The sequence below is a fragment of the Bactrocera oleae genome, chromosome 3 (assembly GCF_042242935.1).
Source record: "Bactrocera oleae isolate idBacOlea1 chromosome 3, idBacOlea1, whole genome shotgun sequence".
NCBI classification, from domain to species: domain Eukaryota; kingdom Metazoa; phylum Arthropoda; class Insecta; order Diptera; family Tephritidae; genus Bactrocera; species Bactrocera oleae.
This window is the reverse complement of record NC_091537.1, coordinates 50,529,568-50,550,014: the sequence shown is the minus strand read 5'-3', so window position 1 is coordinate 50,550,014 and position 20,447 is coordinate 50,529,568. Positions and strand designations below refer to the sequence as shown.

General features: G+C 40.5%; 2 protein-coding genes across 2 annotated transcripts; one reads left to right on the top strand and one right to left on the bottom strand.

Annotated features, from left to right (window-relative positions):
• Nucleotides 1-3,302: 3,302 nt before the first annotated feature.
• On the top strand, nucleotides 3,303-3,785 carry LOC138856073 (uncharacterized). Its single transcript, XM_070106508.1, has one exon. The coding sequence runs from the start codon at nucleotides 3,303-3,305 to the stop codon at nucleotides 3,783-3,785; it is 483 nt and encodes a 160-aa protein (XP_069962609.1).
• Nucleotides 3,786-12,705: 8,920 nt separating this feature from the next.
• RpL9 (ribosomal protein L9) lies at nucleotides 12,706-13,814 on the bottom strand. The gene is made up of 3 exons (XM_070106611.1): nucleotides 13,683-13,814; nucleotides 13,127-13,377; nucleotides 12,706-13,074 (listed from the first exon to the last, which is right to left on the bottom strand). The coding sequence occupies exons 2-3, from the start codon at nucleotides 13,365-13,367 to the stop codon at nucleotides 12,743-12,745; spliced, it is 573 nt and encodes a 190-aa protein (XP_069962712.1). The 5' UTR covers nucleotides 13,368-13,377; nucleotides 13,683-13,814; the 3' UTR covers nucleotides 12,706-12,742.
• Nucleotides 13,815-20,447: the final 6,633 nt, after the last annotated feature.

Here is a 20,447-nt window from a genome sequence, read left to right as displayed (position 1 = left end):
CATTTATATGTATAAAAATGCGAATTTTCAAATGCGCAGTTTTTAACAGTTTCATCCAATGGCATTAGCCAGCTCTGCAAACTGCGCAGTGTTGCCAGTATTTACTGCATTACCGAAAAACATACTGCATAAATCATTTTCATTAGTCCAGAATAAAATTGGTATTTCATTGGTTCATGTTTTCCTCATATAAGTTAATAAAATTAAAGATTTAATTTTGTTTGGAACTTCCTTTATTCACATCTCAATTGTGACTAACAATAGTATCTTAACAATACACAAAACTAGCTGTGGGTCAACGGCAAAACTTGCAGTTCATGCGTTATTAATATCGATCGATTCTGAGAGCTGCAGTGGATGTTTGTTTATATTCAATGATCAGCAGAACTATTATTTCATATATTTTCCTTTCTTAATAGCGATCGATTCCGAGAGTTGGAGTGGAAGATCAAATTTCTTTATGTTATTGAACTTTAATAATGTTGCAATGAACATTACTACATTTTTGCAATTTTGATACGGTGTTGCAATGAATTCTGCTATGTTGAAATAAATATTTTCTGTCTCAACTCATCTTCAGGAAATTCCTATCTGTCCTCAAGTAGGCATTGATAATATGATATGTTGTTAAATTGTGGTTGAATGGATTTTAAAACATTGTTTATTTCATTCATGATTTGTGTCGGATCTTTTTCAATTTGTAGGATTTTATTTAGAATTTTCGAATTACAACTATTGCTATAACAATGGCGGATAGCTATGCGGTTCGAGGAATCTGTGTTTACTTGGTCTAATAGTTTTCTATTTTTTATACGAATCGTGCTACAAAAACAAACCGTAATAACTTTTTTTCTGTGTGAATAATCGACTTACTTTTTTTTATTTCACAGGTTATAATTTAAATTTTTTAAAAATGAATGAAAAGGGGTTTTCGATAGTGCAGCGATACTTTGCTTTGCAGTCCATCATTTCCGTCAAAAAGAAATTCAGACGGGATTTTGGCGGCACTCTCCATGGACCATTATGAGGTTGGTAAACATATTTGCCGAATCTAAAGGTATCGCAAGTAGACCGTACCATCGAGATCCGTATGTTCGTGTTCAAGAAACAATTCAGGCAAATCCAAAAGTTTCGACTCGCAACTTATCGGCGCAACTTGGAGTTAGCAGACGGTCATTACAACGGATAATTCATGATGTCTTAAACCTGTTTCCGTTCAAATAACAAGCCGGTTAAACCCTCTAAATTTGCCTATTCGCCTGAAATTTTGCCAAAGAATCATTGAAATGGGCGAAAAAGACAATAAATTGATAAATTGCCTGTTTTTGTCTGATGAGGTCCCTTTTGAAACGGAAATGCAAACAAGCAAAATTGCCGTATATGGAGTGAATCAAATCCAGAATAATGTTAATCCAAGAGACGGAACTTCACCCAGAACGAGTCACTGTGTGGTGCGCATTTTCATCAAGTTGTATTGTCGGGCCATAACTCTTTTAAGAAAACGGTGTAACAGTAACTGTGAATGGGCACCGTTAATTAAAGATGTTGAATGAGTTTTTTACCCAGAACTGCGCCGAAGACATAATTCCTTTCAATAACGTTTAGTACCAGCTGCACACATAGCCAGACAAACAAATTAATATCAAGACATTGTACTTTCCGCTGGCCCCCAAAGTCACCTGACCTGACTGCACCAGGCTTGTTTTTATGAGGTTATGTCAAGCAAGAGGTGTACAAAACAAACCCCAAAAATCTGACTGAATTGAAGCAATGCATTAAATCGATAATTGAGGCAATCCCAACTTCAACCCTGCAGGCCGCACTTAATAATTTTCATTCATTTACGGTCCATAAATTTAAAAAATAATTAATAATATAAAATGAAATAAAATTTGCTATAAAAAAAAGGTATGAATTGATTAAAATAAAAGTTATTACGGCTTGTTTTTGTTGCACGATTCGTGAGCCACCCTGTATTTAGTGCCTGTAGGGCTTCCAATGATAATGTTTGGAGGCACTCCAATTCCATTGGGGTCATTTGGATGAGCATTGTTCCGGGTTTCAATATAGTTTTCACCTCGTTGTTGAAATCTTTATGGTTTACAGTGATGGCCTCATTCCAATAGTGTAAGATGTATGTTCTTTTCAGATGTCCGGTTATATTGCTTTGTGTTAGACTACCGTTAAAGGTGTTGAGTAGGGTTAAGCTGTTGTCAATCTCGTCGATATCCGGGATATGGTCTGCATTACTGAAGTGTTACCCCCAACTAATTTTAAAATACAATTTGTTTCTCTTAAGCTATTGGCTGCATTTTTTTCACAAATTTTTGTATAATTAGATATTGGGTAAAGTAAAAAATTCGATCGGTTTTTATCTAAGAGATGGCGTTATTGTCTATAGTATTATCATTCGTTGTTTGGATTCCGACAGGAATAGACGTGCGTGCGCATCGTTGCGATTAATTAGTGATTTTGTCGATTTTCTTTTGTGCGGTATTTGTTTACGCGAGTGAGTTGGCACCGTTGCTTGGCGGGTGTGTGGAAATTGTTGTTGCGATTTCCTTGGAATTTCGTTTTGTCCGCATATTCGTTGGCAATTGTTTTTGCTCGGTTACGGGACCGCGTGTGTGGTTTTCGTGCTAGGGCACGAATTTCGCGATTTTTGGACATTTTTTGGCGTGGGTTTATTGAATAGCGGTAAGTACATATTTTTAATATTGTGTACTATACCTTTAGGTACTACCGCAACGTGGTTGTTGTTGTTGTGGGACTCTTTGTACAGTTCCAGTTTAGTACTGTGTTGTTGGTATTGTTTGCAGGCTGGACTGCTTGTTTGGAGTGCTGTGTTGGGCATCTGGCGACCAGTTGGTCAGTGTCAATAAGTCCTGAGCAGGATTGCTCAACAGGTACCGGCGGCTGTCCCAGTGTTGGAGACAGTGAATCCTGTGCAGACAAACGGTCGTAGTAGTGTGCGTTTAGTCCACGGATCGATTCGGTTCAGTGCCACATCGGTCGACTCGCAACCGTTACGGGGACTTGTTCCGTCCGGCGGTCATTTGAGTGACCTTTGTCCAGACCATTTGGTTGGAGTTGTGGGCTGTACCCTTGCGAGAACGCTTTAATCGTCCGCTTGGGTCGTCGCTGATACAGAGCGGGTCTGCGCTTGCGACACTTTTTTCAGCGCGTTCAGTCGCACGTACGTGGTGAGCGGCTGTTTCGGGGTCTAGTCTGAACGAGTCCCATCTACGTCAGTGGTACGCTTGGCGGATCAGCCTACCGAAAGGCGAAGTCCGAAGGTTGAGATGCCTCCACCACGGAGGAGGAGGGTTAAGTCCCTCGCTGGGAGCGAAGAGTCGGGGCCATCAACCATTACGGTCGACTTTTCGGGAGACGAGACGGCGGGGCCATCGGTAAGGTCCCCGTCATGGCAAAAGGCGCGTTTGGGGTCGGCGGAAGAAACGGGGGGTGAAGAGGGCTGGAGCGGTAGTTGTAGCGGTTGCGGTAAAGGTGACACCGCTGAAAAAGTGGCTGTTCACCATGCAAAGTCGGGCGAGTGTGAAAAGTGCCTTGCAAGCGCTTATGTGGGCGCGCAGAAATCGGGCGCTGGTGAAGTTGGTCTGGTGCGTGGTGACGCGGGCGCGACAAAGACGGGCGCAAATAAGGCGAGCGCGAGCAAGTTTAGTGCGGGCAGAGATGACTCTGCTAAAGGGAGCGCTATTATTGCCGGGGGTGGCGCGGTGAGCCATGTCGCGGCCATAAAAAAGATTTCGCGCTTAGCGAAGTAGTTTTTGGGGCCGAAAATTTCGCTATAGGGACTGCGAAGGCGCTGATGGAGCTTGCCTCGAAGTACGAGGCACTTCTGATGACGGTTGTAACCGAGAATGCCCATCTTCGTGGTCAAGTTGACGCCCTTAGAGGCGGCTGTGGGGGACACTCCTCGCCATCGAGCAGGTCAATGCCGGCTCCATCGGCACCGATGCCTCCGCCCCCACCTGAACTGGAGGGGATTGCACCGGTGGCGCCGAAGGCTGTTGAGGCCTGGTCTGTTTTGGTCAGGAGTAAGGGGCCCGCAACTTCCTCTAAGGAAGTCATACAGAAAGTAGTTAAAGAGGTGGGTCCTTCTCTGGGAGTAAGGATTCACGAAGTTAGGCCTATTAAGGGTGGTGGGGCCGTTATCCGCACTCCCTCTGTTTTAGAGAGGGAGAAAGTGGCGACAAACGCGAAATTCGGGGAGGTGGATTTGGACGTGACTGTCAACCGGAAGTTGGGTCCTTGGGTTGTAGTCCAGGGGGTTCACACGGAGATCTCAAATGATGAATTCATGGAAGAGTTACTCCGGCTGAACCTTCAGGATTTCAGCCCGGCGTCCCTGAGGTCAGATGTGAGGATGGTCAGTCGTCCCTGGAAGGTGGCCCCTGATGGTAGCACCAATGTCGTCCGCCCTCTTGGAGGCAGGTAGGTGCTACATCAAGTGGTTCTCCTTCCGGGTGCGACCGAATAGCCCCGTTGCTGGCTGCTTCCGGTGTATGAGTTTCGACCATAAAGTGGCTGTGTGTAGGGCCAAATCAGATGTCTGCCGGAGGTGCGGTCAGGAAGGCTACAGAGCTGCCAGTTGCGTCAATGCACTCCATTGCCGCAACTGCATCTTATGATGTCCGCTGTCTGCCCGATATACTGTGGCATTGTTGAGCGCGCCCTCGCCAGGCACTGATGGGGATATTATACAGTTAAACTGCCAGGGGGCGTATGCCGTAATGTGTGAATTGGTGGGGTGTATGGCTGAGGGGAGATGCGGCATTGCCTTACTCCAGAAGCCCTACGCCACCAATGGTGTGGTTCGGGGTCTTCCTGGTAGTTTCAAGGTCTTCACGGAGCTTGGGGCTAATGCTGCAATTGTTGTGAGTGATCCCAACTACGATTGTGTAGTTGTGGATTCCTCACAACTGGGTGTAGGTGTCGCGATATAGGGGGAGGGGGGCTACATGGATAAGCTACTACTACTTGCGAGTAGTAGCCCATTTATCCTAGGGCTGGATGCGAATGCCTCGTCTTCGATGTGGCTTAGTAAGGTATCCCGGCATTCGTCTGGATATGAAAGCCACAGTCGAGGCGAGGCATTAAGTGAATGGGTGGTGGCTAAAAACCTTCACATTGTGAATGAGCCGAGTGAATGGTACACGTTTGATGGGCCTGGGGGCGTGAGTGACATTGACGTGACGCTTATGAATCAGGCAGCAGATAGGGCGTTCGTAGCTAGATGGGAGGTTAAGGGAGGGTGGGGATTGAGTGATCATAATTTGATCCAAATTGTGGTTACTCCCAAATCCCCTCCCTCGCTGTATAAGAGTCCATTGCGGCGATGGCGTACCTCTGGTATCGACTGGAACCAATATGGACGATCTGTTAGGGAAGCGGTATTAGGTATACCGCTTAGAGTGTTTGAGGACTTGGGGGTTGATGAGCAGATTGCTCGTCTTTATGAGGTAGTGTGGCGGGTAAATGATACGCTCTTAGAAAGTGTGAAAGTTTTATGGTTAGGAAAATAAAGTGGTGGACGCGAGAGTTAACCTTGAAGAGGAGCACTGTCAGGCGATTGAGGCGAAAGTTTCAACGCGCTCGACGGTCCGATTCTGACAGGCTGTCCCAGCTTAGGCATGAATTTATTTGTGCGGTTAGGGAATATAAGGATATGTTGGTCAAAATTAAAGAACAGGAGTGGAGGAATTTTGTAGGGGAAAATAGGGACGACCCGTAGGGTCAGGTCTATAGGATCTGCCGGGGTCGTAAGAGGGAGGACATCACCTCTCTTCGCGTTGGTGATACTGTGTGATCAACGTGGAGGGAGTGTGCGGGTGCTTTGTTAGGAGCGTTCTTTCCTAGGGCGGAGGTTCAGGTACCTCAAGCACAAGAGGTATCTGTCCCTCCATTAGATGATGGTGAGTTAGGGTACGCCTTTGGCCTGGTCAGGTCTAAACGGTCCCCAGGTTTTGATGGTTTGAACGGAGAGATGTGTAAAAGCTTGTGGAAGTTTATTCCGGAATACTTGGAGGCCATTTATGACAAGTGCGTGTGAGAGGGTTATTTTCCACGTGAGTGGAAGATTGCTAGGGTTGTTACTCTCCTGAAGTCTCTTGATAAGATCAGGAGTGATCCTCGCTCTTATCGGGGCATTAGTCTCCTTCCAGTACTTGGAAAAGTGCTGAAAAGAGTTATGGTGGAACGGCTTCAGGAGCTAACGCGGGGTATGTGGTCGGATAGACAGTATGGGTTCAGGAAAGGACGCAGTGTAGAGGATGCGTGGTTCTATTTTCAGGGTGCTGTTAGGGAGAATGTCAACAAATATGTCCCAGCTTAGGTAATCAAATGCCCCCTGATTACCTAAGCTGGGATCAAGTGTTGCAACGGCTGGAGGAGCTTGGCTATCCGGAAATTACTCTTTGGCGGAGTTACTTTTCGGACAGAAAATCCTCTCTAGCCGGAATGAATGGGAGTGTGGAGATCGGAGTGGTTCGTGGCTGCCCGCAGGGATCCATCTGCGGTCCATATATTTGGAACTTCATGATGGACTCTCTGCTTGGACAGCTCGAGCCCCTTTGTAAATGTTGTGCATATGCGGACGACCTTCTTCTTCTGGTTGAAGGTCGATCGCGATTGGAGTTAGAGCGGGCGGGAGGACAATTTTTAGAAATTGTAAATAGTTGGGGTTTAGGTGTGGGGGTTGACATATCGATGGACAAAACGGAGACAATGCTGGAGGGCAGATTTTCGCCGGTTCGTCCACCGATTGTCCGTGTAAATGGGGTCAGCATCAGGTATATGATGCAAGTCAAAGCTCGGGGAAGCGGCCCAGATGGTGGCCAAGACCTGATTGACGGCCAGGAAGGCTTTGCTGTGTGTTTGGTGGGATGGGCAAGGAACCCCTATGGCCAAACGCTCAATTCGGCCCTCTACTGCCAACAACTGGACTGCTTGAAGGCAGCACTCATCCAGAAGAGGCCATCTTTGAGGCCGAATTGTGTTCCATCAGGACAACGCCAAGCCACACACGTCTTTGGTGACTCGCCAGAAGCTCCTGGAGCTCGGATGGGAGGTTCTAATGCACCCACCTTATAGTCCGGACCTGGCACCATGTGATTACTATTTTTTCCTGTCCATGGCGAACGCACTTAATGGTAAGAAGTTGGCCTCAAGAGAGGTCTGTGAAAATTGGCTCTCCGAGTTTTTTGGCAATAGGGACGCAGTTTTCTACGAGAGGGGTATATTGAAGTTGGCATCTCGTTGGCAACAAGGTTACGAACAAAATGGCCCATATTTGCTTAAATCGGACAAATGTACACAAAGTTATCATCTTTTGAAAAATCAATAAAAAACCGAACGAACTTTTTACTTTGCCTAATATTTTAAAAATTGTTGGTACTACTAATATAGAATCATCGGAAAAAAATATTTCATTTGTTTCAAAGTGAACTATCCCTACAAGACGGAGGTAACCAATTCACTACTACACTTGTTAAGTTTCACCTCTTAAACTACATATTCAAATATGTATGTATGTTAATTTTTTGAATGCGTAATGCCGAAAATACCTGTGTAAATTTTTCATGCTTCAGAAAAATGTGTACTTAATTGACAGTTGTTGTTCTGCACCTCAGTGCAGATGTGCATGGCGTGTGAAATTTGAATTTTTCTGTGCAGAACAACAACATTCCTATAAGCTAAGCCTCTGGTACCACTATCAACTGTTCTCTTCAAATTCAAATTCTTCAAAAATGCAGGAAAATTTAAAAAGTTAACGAAAACAGATTTTTGTTTGATAAATCATACAGAAATTATAAAAATATGTATTTATGTGTATATAATTGATCAGGATGACGAGACGAATTGAATTCCGAATGACGCTGTCCGTCCGTCCGTCCGTCTGTGCGTGCAAGTAATACCTTAAGTAAAAATTTTGATATTGTGAAACTTGGTACACTTACTGTACAGGAGATCGCAATAGTAATAGTGGGCTAAAAAACAATTTCCTCCCGTAAATAATTAAATGCATATAACTTACCAACAGGTAAAGATATATCAACCAAACTTGATGAGAAGAAGTAATTTTATCACCTCTTTACAAGCAATAATTTTCACAACCAAGATGGTAGATAAGGGCTTTATAGGAGCTGATGTAACAATTGGACAATGTGCGTGTCTTCGCCTACTTTTAGATGAAATCTCATATTTTAGGAACTACTTGCCCAGTTTCAACCTAATGGTGTGTGGTGTTACCCAAATTTAGACATTGTGGAAATGGGCGAAATCGAAAGACAACCACGCGTGCTTCCCATATAGCAAACTTTTTAGCTCCATCTGATACTTTCAATTTACAGTATATAAATCAAACATCATTAACGACATAAAGTTATCAGAATAAAACTTTGTACAAATACTGCCCTCAAGGTATTTCATCTTACGCCCAAAAATTGTGGAAATCGAAGTAAAACTCGTGCCAAAAATGGGTAACAGCAGGACAACACTTCTCTTAGCACCCATATACTGAACATAAATATTTAAGAACTTCTGGTTCACTTTATACAATATCTTTCGGTCAATATATAAGAAATCTTAATAAAATTCAGAAAGAATTTCTTTCTAATAACAGTGTATCCTTAAATGGATAAAATCACGGCGGTACTTTCCCTACTTTAATATAAAGTTTTGCCAACACACTAGCGCTATTATTTAGGGGCACACCTAGTGTAAAAATTTAAAAAAAAAAAAGATTTTCTAATTTCAAATGTTTTTGTATTGAGGATATGCAAGCAAATATTTTTTTTTTGTTAATTTTCTTGTTCAAATATAATTTAGTTATATTATCGCCTTCTCTTTCCTAATAATTTTTTTTTTTGTTTTAAATTTTTTTACATATAAGTCTAGCTTAAGACAGAGATTTTAAGTGCGGATGGCTGCGGATGTCCGACTTAAAGGTTTTTTAAGATTGGAAGTCAAAAAAAAATAAAATACAATTTTTCTTTACAATTTTATAAAGTGCAAATTGTTTAGCTTTAGATACATCTGGCGTAAAAATAGTGACCCGACGTTATCTTTATGATACAATTCAGCTTCAAAATCTGGTTTATTTGGATGAAAAATAAATTATTTACAAAACTTCTTTTTGGCCTGTTATGGTGACACACCTGATAATAAAAGATTTGCAGAAAAATGGTCCAAAGCTCACAGAAAGAAAGCTGTATTTCTTAAAGCTTATGAATGGGTTATATGGAACGATCGAATTGTAGTGAGAGGACTATACGAAGGAGGACTGAAGAAATGCGCTCTACTTTCAGTTTGGGCGACATAGTTCACGCACCAAACACCACACTACAAACTCAAGGAAAAAGTAACAGAAAAGAATTAATAAACCAATTAATTATTTGTACCACATTATATATTATTTTGAAATAAATACATACAAAAAAATGTTATAACTACTTATATAACAAATATATGGTAAAATTCTTAATTTTTGTTAATTTATTCTCGTTTTTGCTTAATAAAACATACTTAGATACATACATACATACTACAAATAAAACAATTCCCACAACAGCCGGTTCTACGTTACCGGAATTGACCTATATTTTATCCGGCCAAGGCCTGTAATTTCGGCGATCTAACCCTATTTGGGTCGGTATAAATTTGGAGATTCAGCAAATGGTAAACCAGCTTAAGCGGACAAAATGGATAGAGCATTTAAAGTCCTGCAACCTCTTTACCGGTGTGAGTAAGCTTTGGACTACTGTCAAGGCTTTGTCTAATCCGAGGAAACATGACGACCGAGTTGAAATTCAATTCGGTGGACATGCCTTCTCGGACCCGAAGAAGTGCGCGAGCTATTTTAGCCGGCAGTTTACACTGCACCCTTCGACGAACAAGGCGAACGATGTGTTACCCGACGGCTGCGCAAAATGCTAAAAGACTGCGCACCACTTACTTTCACCGATGGGGATGATCAGAGTGCCATCAAAAATGTGCTGATGCTAAAACATCTAGGCTCGACGGGAGTAAGCTACCTCACCAAGGTCCTCAACTTGTCGATGTCCACTCTTCAAATATCCAATGTGTGGAAAGTCGGAAGAGTGGTCCCACTACTGAAACCTGGGAAACCCGCCAACAAAGGGGAGTCTTATCGTCCGATAACTCTCCTTTTTCCAGTAGTGAAGACACTTGAGGCCTTGCTACTCCCGACATTTTCTCACCACCTGAGTCTAGCAGACCATCAACATGGCTTCTGAAAGTGCACAGCACTTAGCGCCATAAACGCCCAGATAGTTCATGGCCTAAACCAGAAGCCCCCTGCGAGAGGACGATTCTCGTAGCGTTGGACTTATCAAAAGCTTTTGACACAGTCAATCACACAACGCTACTTGAGGACCTAGAACAATCCACGCTCCCTTCAGGGCTGAAGCGATGGTCTATGAACTACCTGAGCGGTCGGCATTCATCCGTACAGTTTCGAGGTCAAAACTCCAAATTTAGAAGAATTAAACAGGGGTTCCGCAGGGCGGTGTCCGCTCCCCGCTTTCTACATCTCGAAACTTCCCCAACCACCATTGACGCCCGTATGCTTCCGGTTAAGGAACGTAAAGAGCTCCTCTCCAAGCAATTTTCGCTGGGATGTTTTCGTAAAAATCACCCCTGCAGTCGTCTGCTTGAAGCGGAACGGCCTCCTAGGAATATCAAGAGGTCCTTCCTTGATTACGTCAACGACATTGGATAGTACGGCGACCAGACTTCGGACGCAACGAACTTTAGACATGCACAGACCGCCATTCACAGTGGAGCTATTAACACCTTCAGCGATTCCCTCTCAGTGAATGGCGTACTTGGAGTCAAACCACCACCCATCGCAGACGTAGAGCTCGAGTTGCCACGAGAATCTAGAGTGACCTTTGCTCAACTTTGTTCTGGATACTGTAGCAGGTTAAACTCCTACTTATCCAGAATCGACCCCGACATACCAAATATATCTCCTACATGCAATGAGTCTCCACGTGACACTAACCGCCTCTTTGCATGCTCAACGAACCCCACTCATCTAACACCATTTCCCTATGGTCCAATCACGTCGACAGAGCTCGTTTCCTGGGACTCCCGTTAGATGACTTCGACGACAACCAAACAGAAACTTACCACTCAAGCGGGGATTAGATAACTGTTACAACAACAACCAAATAATATAATTTAGCCAAGAAAAGAAAAAAAATATGGTGTAATATTTTTGACTAACAAAATTCTTAAAATCGACCTACGTGCGTCAGAGATCTCGTATAACTAGATATTTACTTACAATTTTACTGTTTATGCTTAAAACATGTATAAATACATGTACCTTAAAATATACCAGAACGGAGATGGTTTATTTCGTTCTGAAGTTATTAATTTGCGAAAGCATACTGCCCTGAGGTCTACCAGCCCATATCTATGCTTTAACAGCAAATTTCCTGTTTTTTTAAATAAGGGTATGATAAAGGTAAAGGTAATAATGTTTTACTTTTATATAAAAGGCCTCCATGACGCATCATGTCGAACACCGACATCAAAAAAAAATACAGAACTTACTTTCCTCCTTTATTTATATTTACTTGATCTACCGTACAATGCAGGAAACCCAAACTGGTGTGTTGGTATTAATTCATAGAGCAAATTAGACAACTTGACAGTAACACTTTTTCAAATATGTGTTTAAGGCATTCAGCAGTTGGTTTTGCCCATTGATTAAGTCTTGATCTACCGTACAATGCAGGAAACCCAAACTGGTGTGTTGGTATTAATTCATAGAGCAAATTAGACAACTTGACAGTAACACTTTTTCAAATATGTGTTTAAGGCATTCAGCAGTTGGTTTTGCCCATTGATTAAGTCTTGAATCATGTCTCACGTTGTAGACATAAATGGTATCATACATTTTGTAAGATTTAAAAAATTGCATTGATCTTGAGTTAGGTTATAACTGCCTACAATACCATTAAAACAAGAGTATTGGAGCTATGCTTCTTTAGCATTACAACCGGGCAAACTTTAGAATACCGTCCCAGGATTTAGAGTGTGGACGGATAGAGGAGATCCCTCAGATCAATAATATAGATAGATGCAGACGCCGAAAACTTTATAGTTTTCGAGATATTTGCGTTTACAGTTGGAAATTTTAACAATTTAAAGTACGTATTTTTCAATTTAAAATCAATTTTACACTTTTATATTCACTAACACTTTATACACATTTATTTTACATTATATAGTGCAAAAATTGCTTTAGTGCAATATTTAAGATTATTTAATGTTAAATATAATTTTAATATTCTTTAGTTATATGTGGATTTTTTGAATTTTATAGGATATGGTAGAAACAGATTGCCACAAGCGCACTAAGGCTTTCTTGGAATAATCCGTTGACTTAGTTCGCAATTAATAAATTTTTTTCTTTACACGATTCGTTCTCTTTTTGTACCTTTCTAATAGAAATCGATCATTTTTACCATCTTGCTAATTTTTGTTTGAAAATACAAATTTTCAATTTCGCAGTTTCCAACAGTTTCAAGCCAGCATAAAATCAGCACTGCAAACAGCGGTGTTGCCAGTTTTTATGGCATTACCGAAAAAGACCAATATCTTAAAACCAGTTAAAGAATTGTAGCAGGTCAATACGATAAAAAAAAAACATTTTTTGATTATTGTGCTACCTTTATTTTATGTGTATTTAATCTTCTTTTTTCACAACAGTAGTTTTTTCAGATACATATAGGCCATCCAAAAATTTACGGATGTCCTTGTTTTTAACTGTGGTTGACTGTTGAATCAATGCAGCTGAGCCAGAAACAGCCTCAATATCATTACCTTCTACAATTAATTCGTCCTTCTGTGCAGTGGAATTAACTACAGTCACCCCAGGAGCCATTTGTACACGACGAATATATTTTTCGCCAAGAAAATTTCGAATTTCGATTACAGTGTTGTTTTCCGAAGTTACACAGTTAATTGGGAAATGAGCATAAACTGCACGCATTTTATATTGGAATCCATACGTCACACCTTAGAAGAATAAATAAGATACAATATATACTCATAATTTTTGCTAGTTTACCTTTTATCATGTTTTCAATATGACTGCAAACAGTACGAACAGACGCCAGCTCCTTTTTCGCTCCAAACCATTTTTCTACTTTTAAAGTACGTTTATCAACCATATACATGTCCAAGGCAAGATGTTTAAAGCTTCGGACTAAACAACCTCGAGCTCCAGTTATTTTTACTATACGCGCTTTAACCGAAGCTTTTATCCCCTTAGGTATTTTAACACATTGGCTGGAGTTGATTGTCCTCATTTTTTACATTCTACAATGGATAAGAAAGTTGAACATACAATTCCACTATAAATTTTTCAGTTTAACTTTCAAATTTGGTAGAAGACCTTCACAACGACGAACTACAACTATAGCCGATTATAAATATAAAAACTAAAGATTAAAAAATTGGTGCGATATAGTCGAGACTTTGAAGTACGTTCTTCTCATAAATTATTTTATGGTTCGATTTATAATGACAGAACATTGGTTCCCGTTAATAAATCATAGCATTTGGCATTGAGTAAATTGTATCATTAATCACAATAAAAAATATTTAAAAGAAGCCAAAATTACCATATACAATTTGCATGTGCTCTGACCGGAAGCGTGTGTGGAAAAGAAAGAAGTTATTTGAGTTTTACGGAAAGTATCGAAACCATAATAATCGATGTAAAGTTTTCTGTGTAACAAAATCGTGGATACTTCTCTTTCTCATATTCCTAAGTGTGCTTTTACATTAGGACTCTTTTGACCCTCATTTTTTTCAAGTTCTCTTTTGGTGTCGCTCATTGCATTCACACGGGCAAAAAGAGTCCAGCAACTCGAATCTAGTTTTTCTGCATTTCTTTTTGCAAAATTTTTTTAAGTCTAACAATATAAAATCTTATTTTTCCAAAACATACATTTGTATAAAAAAGGAGATGTCTACTTTTTTCATCCTCAACATAAATTTTTATCATGCTCATAAAATTTTAAACAGTTCTAGAGCTCAAACAAGCGCTATATCAGCTACATACCAACATACCTACCCAAGGCCATTCCGAGAATGAATATTTCGTGATAGCAAATGCACCGCATAAGAATATTTCCAACCTCAATGGCAATGTATTTGGTAGATGGTAAGCAATGTGCATTTCCTGTGGATATGCAGCGTTAGGTAGCATTGTATTGATTTATGCAATGTTAAGTATAAGGACATTTTCTTTAATAAATTCCTTTAAATTCTAATTAATTCATTTAAAATAATAAAACGTAAACTTTTTTTTGTTAATTTAAGTAGCGAAAATATTTTAATGCATTTATTTCAAAATCAGTAACTTTTGCTATAAACGAAATTATAAACAAGCAGTAAGTTCGGCTGTAACTGATTTATACTTTTGCAACTTGCAAGAATTAAAGCCGGGGAAATATCGTACTTTCACGATTGATATTCTACGAAATCGAGAATACAATCAAATTTGGTATTTTATTAAGTTATGTTATAGGTCATAGACTAATTTAATTTAAGTGCCATCTTTTACAAGTACTTCGCGACAACTAAAATTATAATTAAAGCATCTTCAAATGAGATACATACATGTAATATATTGAGTTGATGTGGCAAACGTCAACCAGATGATCGGAATTGATTATATTGGGGATATGAGGCTTAGAGCAACTCCAATCATATACATCGGTAAACCATTTTTATAATTTTATAACTTTGAATAAAAACTAGTCCAGTTAGTTTCATTGAAATATCATACTTTGACCAATGTAAACGGATTAAAGTCAGCTGGTAAGTCGGAAATCTCTATACAGAGTATATTGAAGCACAAAGTCTGCTGAAATAATGAAATACGTATTTGTATTTTGACATAAAGTATAACAAAAAAAAAATCTTATGTGTAATGAAGAATTGTTTATTATTGGGCGTTGTTTGTATGAGAATCACCCTCGTGCAAGCAGTTAAATAAGACGAGTGTGTGAATGTAGTTGCACCGTGAATTTATTCACAAATTTTTGGGGCAAAACGTGTCTTGCTGTTGTTGTGAAATAGTTTGTCTAGGTAGTCCACAAACTCTGCATGTCTTTCCTGCCGGTAGTTATCAAGAATGCATTTTAAATGATTTTAATTTTAGGCAGCAGAAGCAAACTACGATATGTATATGGTTGTTACAAATCCTGCTTTTAAATATTATGGACACCATAGTTGTGCGCTGTGGATAAAACACCAATGACTGAAGACGAGCAAAACGTTTCAAAAATTGATTGTATCGTCACTTAATGTTCGAAACACTTCCCGCGGTCCTTTAATTTTATTTAATAGTAATTAACAACAAACATATTGTGACGGATTTCTCGATAAATCGTTTACCTATAACTCACTCTTGAGTTCGATCACTATCTTTATTTCTAGTTCCAACAACCTAACACTTATTGCTCGTTATTCGAGCTAACAACTTCTTGCTTTTGCTGCACAGTTTGACAGCCCTTATATAGTAGCTTTTTAACAAAACATCGCTTCTAGAACATTCGGGCAATTCGCTAACTAGTTGCTTCTGGCAATTTATCGTCGATTCGATTTTGTTCTATCATCACACTGCCCTCCACCGAAGTCTGACTGTTCCGATTAGACATATTTACGGTACCAAATACAGAGCTTATATTCCCTCCATTTCGTCTTCTAAGCTGGTGTTAACTTCTGTAGCCGTCTTTCTCTTCCTTGAGTTGATTCCATCCGTTTTCCGGATACTCAATTTCTGATACATCCCTTGACTTAAAGCTGACTCGAGATTCCATTCTTGATCACAACGTAAATCCATTGGAACACCGAATCTCGTTACTTACTTGTTGATGAATGTGTTCGCCAATGGTTCAGCCTTTTGATTAGGAATTGTGTATAATTTTGTCTATTTGGTTTTTGCTTACCAAAAAATGACTATTTCCTAAACTATTGGTGTGAAATGGACCATCTTCATCCACTCGAATTTGCTCATTTGCTCTGGCGCATCCGAATAGTACTGTTTCATCTGGGCATGACTCCTGGTTCTTGATCCTTTAGCTACAACGCACTTTGCATATTTCGCAATCCTCTCTATAGATGATTGACGACAGCCTGTCCAATAAAACCTCTGCTTCAATTTCTCCAAGGTTCTTGTGATTCTCAAGTGCCCTCCACTTGGACATTTGTACTGCACGTTAAGAACTTCAGGAATTCTAAGCTTTGGAACAACCATAAGAACTCGGAAGGGTTGCCCATTTTCGCTTTTCCATACTCGATGCTAGCAGCCGCACTCGTTGTACATTGGTTCAACTCCATACTATGCATTACACTTTCCAATTCAGGACCTTCTTGCAAAGAGTCATCCGTTTCAGGTTTAATTTTATCCTGTTCTTCCAATTTAGAGGACACCTGTGCTGGTATACACGCTTCCTGCTCTTGTAAGAACCCTTGTGCTGTTATACAAGCTTTTTTGCTTTTCTGACTGTGAGAGCCCTTGTACTGGTACATACGCTTCCTCCTCTTTCAACTGTGAGGACACTGTTGCTGGTATACGTGCATCTTTCACTGCAAACCTGCAGTCTCTATCTGCGCTGACATCTGGGAAATTTGCGCTGACATTTGCGATGTTGTAGCCAAAACAACCTCTGTTGAACATTGAGTCTCTTCCTTTTCTTGTATTCTCGTTTTTTCTTCCTCCAATTCTAATTAAAACACATATTTGTCAACATTAACGTTTTCTGCTTCCATAGCCTCTCGTAAACTTGACTGTAAGCCGGCCTTTACTCCATTTATTGTCAAATCACGTTGCTCCAACTTTTTTTTTTAGTTGTAAAATCTTCAGATCATTAAACTTATCCATTTCCTAACCATTCTCTACCTACTCGTCTACCTTGTAACTCACTATTGGGTTCGATCACTGGATTGTTAAATAAAAGTCCCAATTTAATGGCTATACACTTTCTTTATTTATAATTCCAACAACTTAATACTTATTGCTCGTTAATCGAGTTTATAACTTCTTGCTTATGTCTCATTTGCACTTAACACGACAACACTCAAACTGGAACTGTGTATGCTGCACAATCCGGCAGCCCTATTATATATTATATATATAGTAAATCTTTAACAAAACAATGCTTCAAGAGTTTATGGCTTTCTGCCAGTGCGAGTTCCGCACCATCATCCGTACTATCGACCTCCGCCTCCTCGAACAGACGCTCGAGACTGAAGATGGATCCATCATCACCTGACGATCCGCCCCGTGCTCACCGCGTCCGAGAGGATAGGGTCGATAACCATTTTTGGGTGGGTATCTTTCCCACTCTAGTATCTAGTATCCTAAGAACGACCTCTCGAAGCCATAGCTTATGACTCCTTTTTAAATGCTGAGAGGAGCGAGGGACTATTTGTTTGGAAGTATCAGCGCTTGCCGATATGGTTCCTAGGTCCTATCCAGTCTAACCACCCTCCAGTCTTGGGTGGGAACACATGGATTGCAGTACCGCTCGGGGTAGTGAGTTCGGCCGGAAGCCAGATACAAGCCCAAGGTCGCATTGGGAGATCCGATTTGACCACCGCCTCGAGCCTTGCTCCCTTCCAAACTTCCCCCACCCTGGCTACCTCCTTCTTATAAAGAAATGCCGACCATTCGTCGGCACACCTTATAAGTTTCTGTATGCCGAGGTTCCACGCAACACTTTCACATCTTGGGGGTGGTCCAAGGCTTCCCCTGACCACCTTCATAAAGACAGCGGAGATAGCAGCCGCTACCCGCTTCCACACATCGTCGTACACACCGCTTAACACCTACTCAGCTCCGACCCGAGGCTTCTTGCCGAGGGAGGATTCCCCCTCTTGCGACCTCTGTCGCCTCATGGAGATGTGGGGCTCACTCGACCCCATTTTTCCGTCATTCGCGTCGCTCAGCACCCTTTCGTTGCTGCCTACACTTGAGTTTGATTCCTTTTCGTGGTTCCATGTCGTGGATTTTAATGTTAGCTTCCTTCTTGCTTACAGGCAATTCTGACGATTTTTTCATTAGAAACTCTAGGCCAGAGAACCAAATTGTACCTTCAACATCTTGAGCACCGCAGTCACGTGAAACAATGTCTGCAGGATTTTGCTTACTTGGTACATATTTCCAGCTGATGCCTGCTGAAATTTCTTGAATTTCAGATACTCGAGTGGCAACAAAGCAATTTTATGTAGCCTATTGAGTGTGGAACCACTTCAGTACTATTTCTGAGTCAGTCCAAAAATAAATGTTAGTGCTGAATGTCAATAATTTCTCCTTAGGTTTTTGCCAAGTCCTACTCAGTAACAGTGCTGCACATAGCTCCAAACGAGGAAGCGATTAAGCTTCAATAGGTGCTACTTAAGGTTTCGCATAAATAACGTTGTTTTGTAGGTGTGATTTATCTTAGAACGTACATAAATGCAATACCCATACGCGCGCGTTGATGCGTCAGCGAAACCATGAAATTCACAATCAGAATTGGATGTTGTTTGTACATGGCGGGGAACTTCGATTTTTTTTAATGAAGTTTAAATCGACTTTAATCTGCAACCAAATGTTAGATAGGGTGATAGTGTTTCATCCCAATCTAATCGGCGAATCCAAATTGCTTGCATTAACATTTTTCCACGTATGATCACGGGGCTCAATAAACCGAAAATATCAAATATTTTGGAGATAATAGATAACAGATCGCTAAGTGACTGACTGTATATCTGGTAACTTATAGCGATAACAAAGGGCTTTATTGACGTCAGCAAAATGAAATAAACTGCGAATAGCAAGGAATGGTGTAGAAGCCGCTACAGTTTCGAGTTGAACAAACGCAATGGCACATAAGGTTCGTTTCTCCACAAAATTAGTTTATATCGTTGATCTTGTTCGCCAATCAAAAATCGCCGATACATTTTTGATACATCAACGGTTAATACATAAGGATACAAGCGAAATGACAATAATGTAATGATAAGTTCTGGTTAAATTGTTGCTCCAACCATAAGTATTTCATTTAAAGAGCGATCAGAAGTAGTGCACGCGGAGGCGTCGAATATAACCCGAATCTTGGTCGTAGTACTTTGTGGACGGAGTATACAATGATGTGGAGTTATTTAGAATGAACTATTTAAATCAAAGTTTTTTATGGCAACCATTCGCCCACGTTCAATGTATTCTTTTATGAAATCTGCATACATATTTTTTAATTATTTGTTGTTAGACAGACGTCGTTAAAAAGCAAGAAAGCTCTTCCTGGCATTGTAAAAAATGTTGCCTTATACCTTAACCGAACTTGTACACGTCCATCACTTTTCACTCGAACGTTTTGAATGAAATGTTGTTCGGATAAACGTTCCTCTTCGGACAATGTTAATGTCTTTTCAGTGAAATTTTCAATTACTCAAAAGCGTTGAAGAATCGAATCAATGTTAGATGGATTTGAATTTAGTGTGATATTACTAATGGATTGGCGGAAATTTGAAAGCGTTTTAAAATTACCACCTACAATCCACTCTAATTTTCTGTTTTGAAGACGTGGTGAGCCTTTTCCAAGAGAGATTTTGCCTTTTTGAAGGCTTTCAAAAAATATTTCTGTATTAAGCAATAAATCTATACGTTGCGGTTTGTAGAAGGAGGGATCCGCAAGCTAAAGATTTACAGGAATATCCCATTTAGAAGTGTTGATAGAACTACTAGGTATATGTGCTGTGATCTGTTTAGATATAGTAAATTGCAATATACAAGTAAAATCTCCAATACGATATGTGATTTTCGCAGCAACCGCTTCGCTGTTTCCTCGGTAATGAAATTTATTTCAAATTTATCCTGTATGTAAATTAAGGCTGTTGGTATTATCGCTCTTTTACGTGTGCATGCGATGAGTGAAACTGATGGATTGGTTGGTGAATGATGTGATGGCTTCAACTTCTAAATTTCGTACAAAGGATAATTTGTAGCTCCAACCGTTGCGAAATGTAGATGAGAGTGGTGCGATTGATGACATGTTCGGCAACGAGAGTTCGATGGGCATTTAGATATATAGATAGAAAGATTGAGTAGCACCGGAACCTATGGTCTATTGTGCCCTCCCCTAAGTGACAACGACTCATCTAGCCCAATCATATTGATAATCTCCAATATACTGCTAGGTGCTAGTGAAGCGATGCGATCCCTGTTTGGAAACATGGATCCCAAAGCCTTAATTCTGCGTCTGCAGACTGCTGTGCAGTCTACTAGCAAGTGTTCTGGGGTTTCCGACTCCATGTAACAGAACCGGCAGTTTGCAGAAGAGACTAAGCCCATGTTGAATAGATGCTTATTGACCTTGAAATGGCTGGTGTAG

Bases quoted from the DNA above. Each gene is read 5' to 3' on its own strand.
- LOC138856073 (XM_070106508.1), top strand. From the start codon at position 3,303: ATGCCTCCACCACGGAGGAGGAGGGTTAAGTCCCTCGCTGGGAGCGAA.
- RpL9 (XM_070106611.1), bottom strand. From the start codon at position 13,367: ATGAGGACAATCAACTCCAGCCAATGTGTTAAAATACCTAAGGGGATA. The intron at 13,075-13,126 runs GTAAACTAGCAA...TATTCTTCTAAG, and splicing joins TATTGAAAACATGATAAAAG to GTGTGACGTATGGATTCCAA.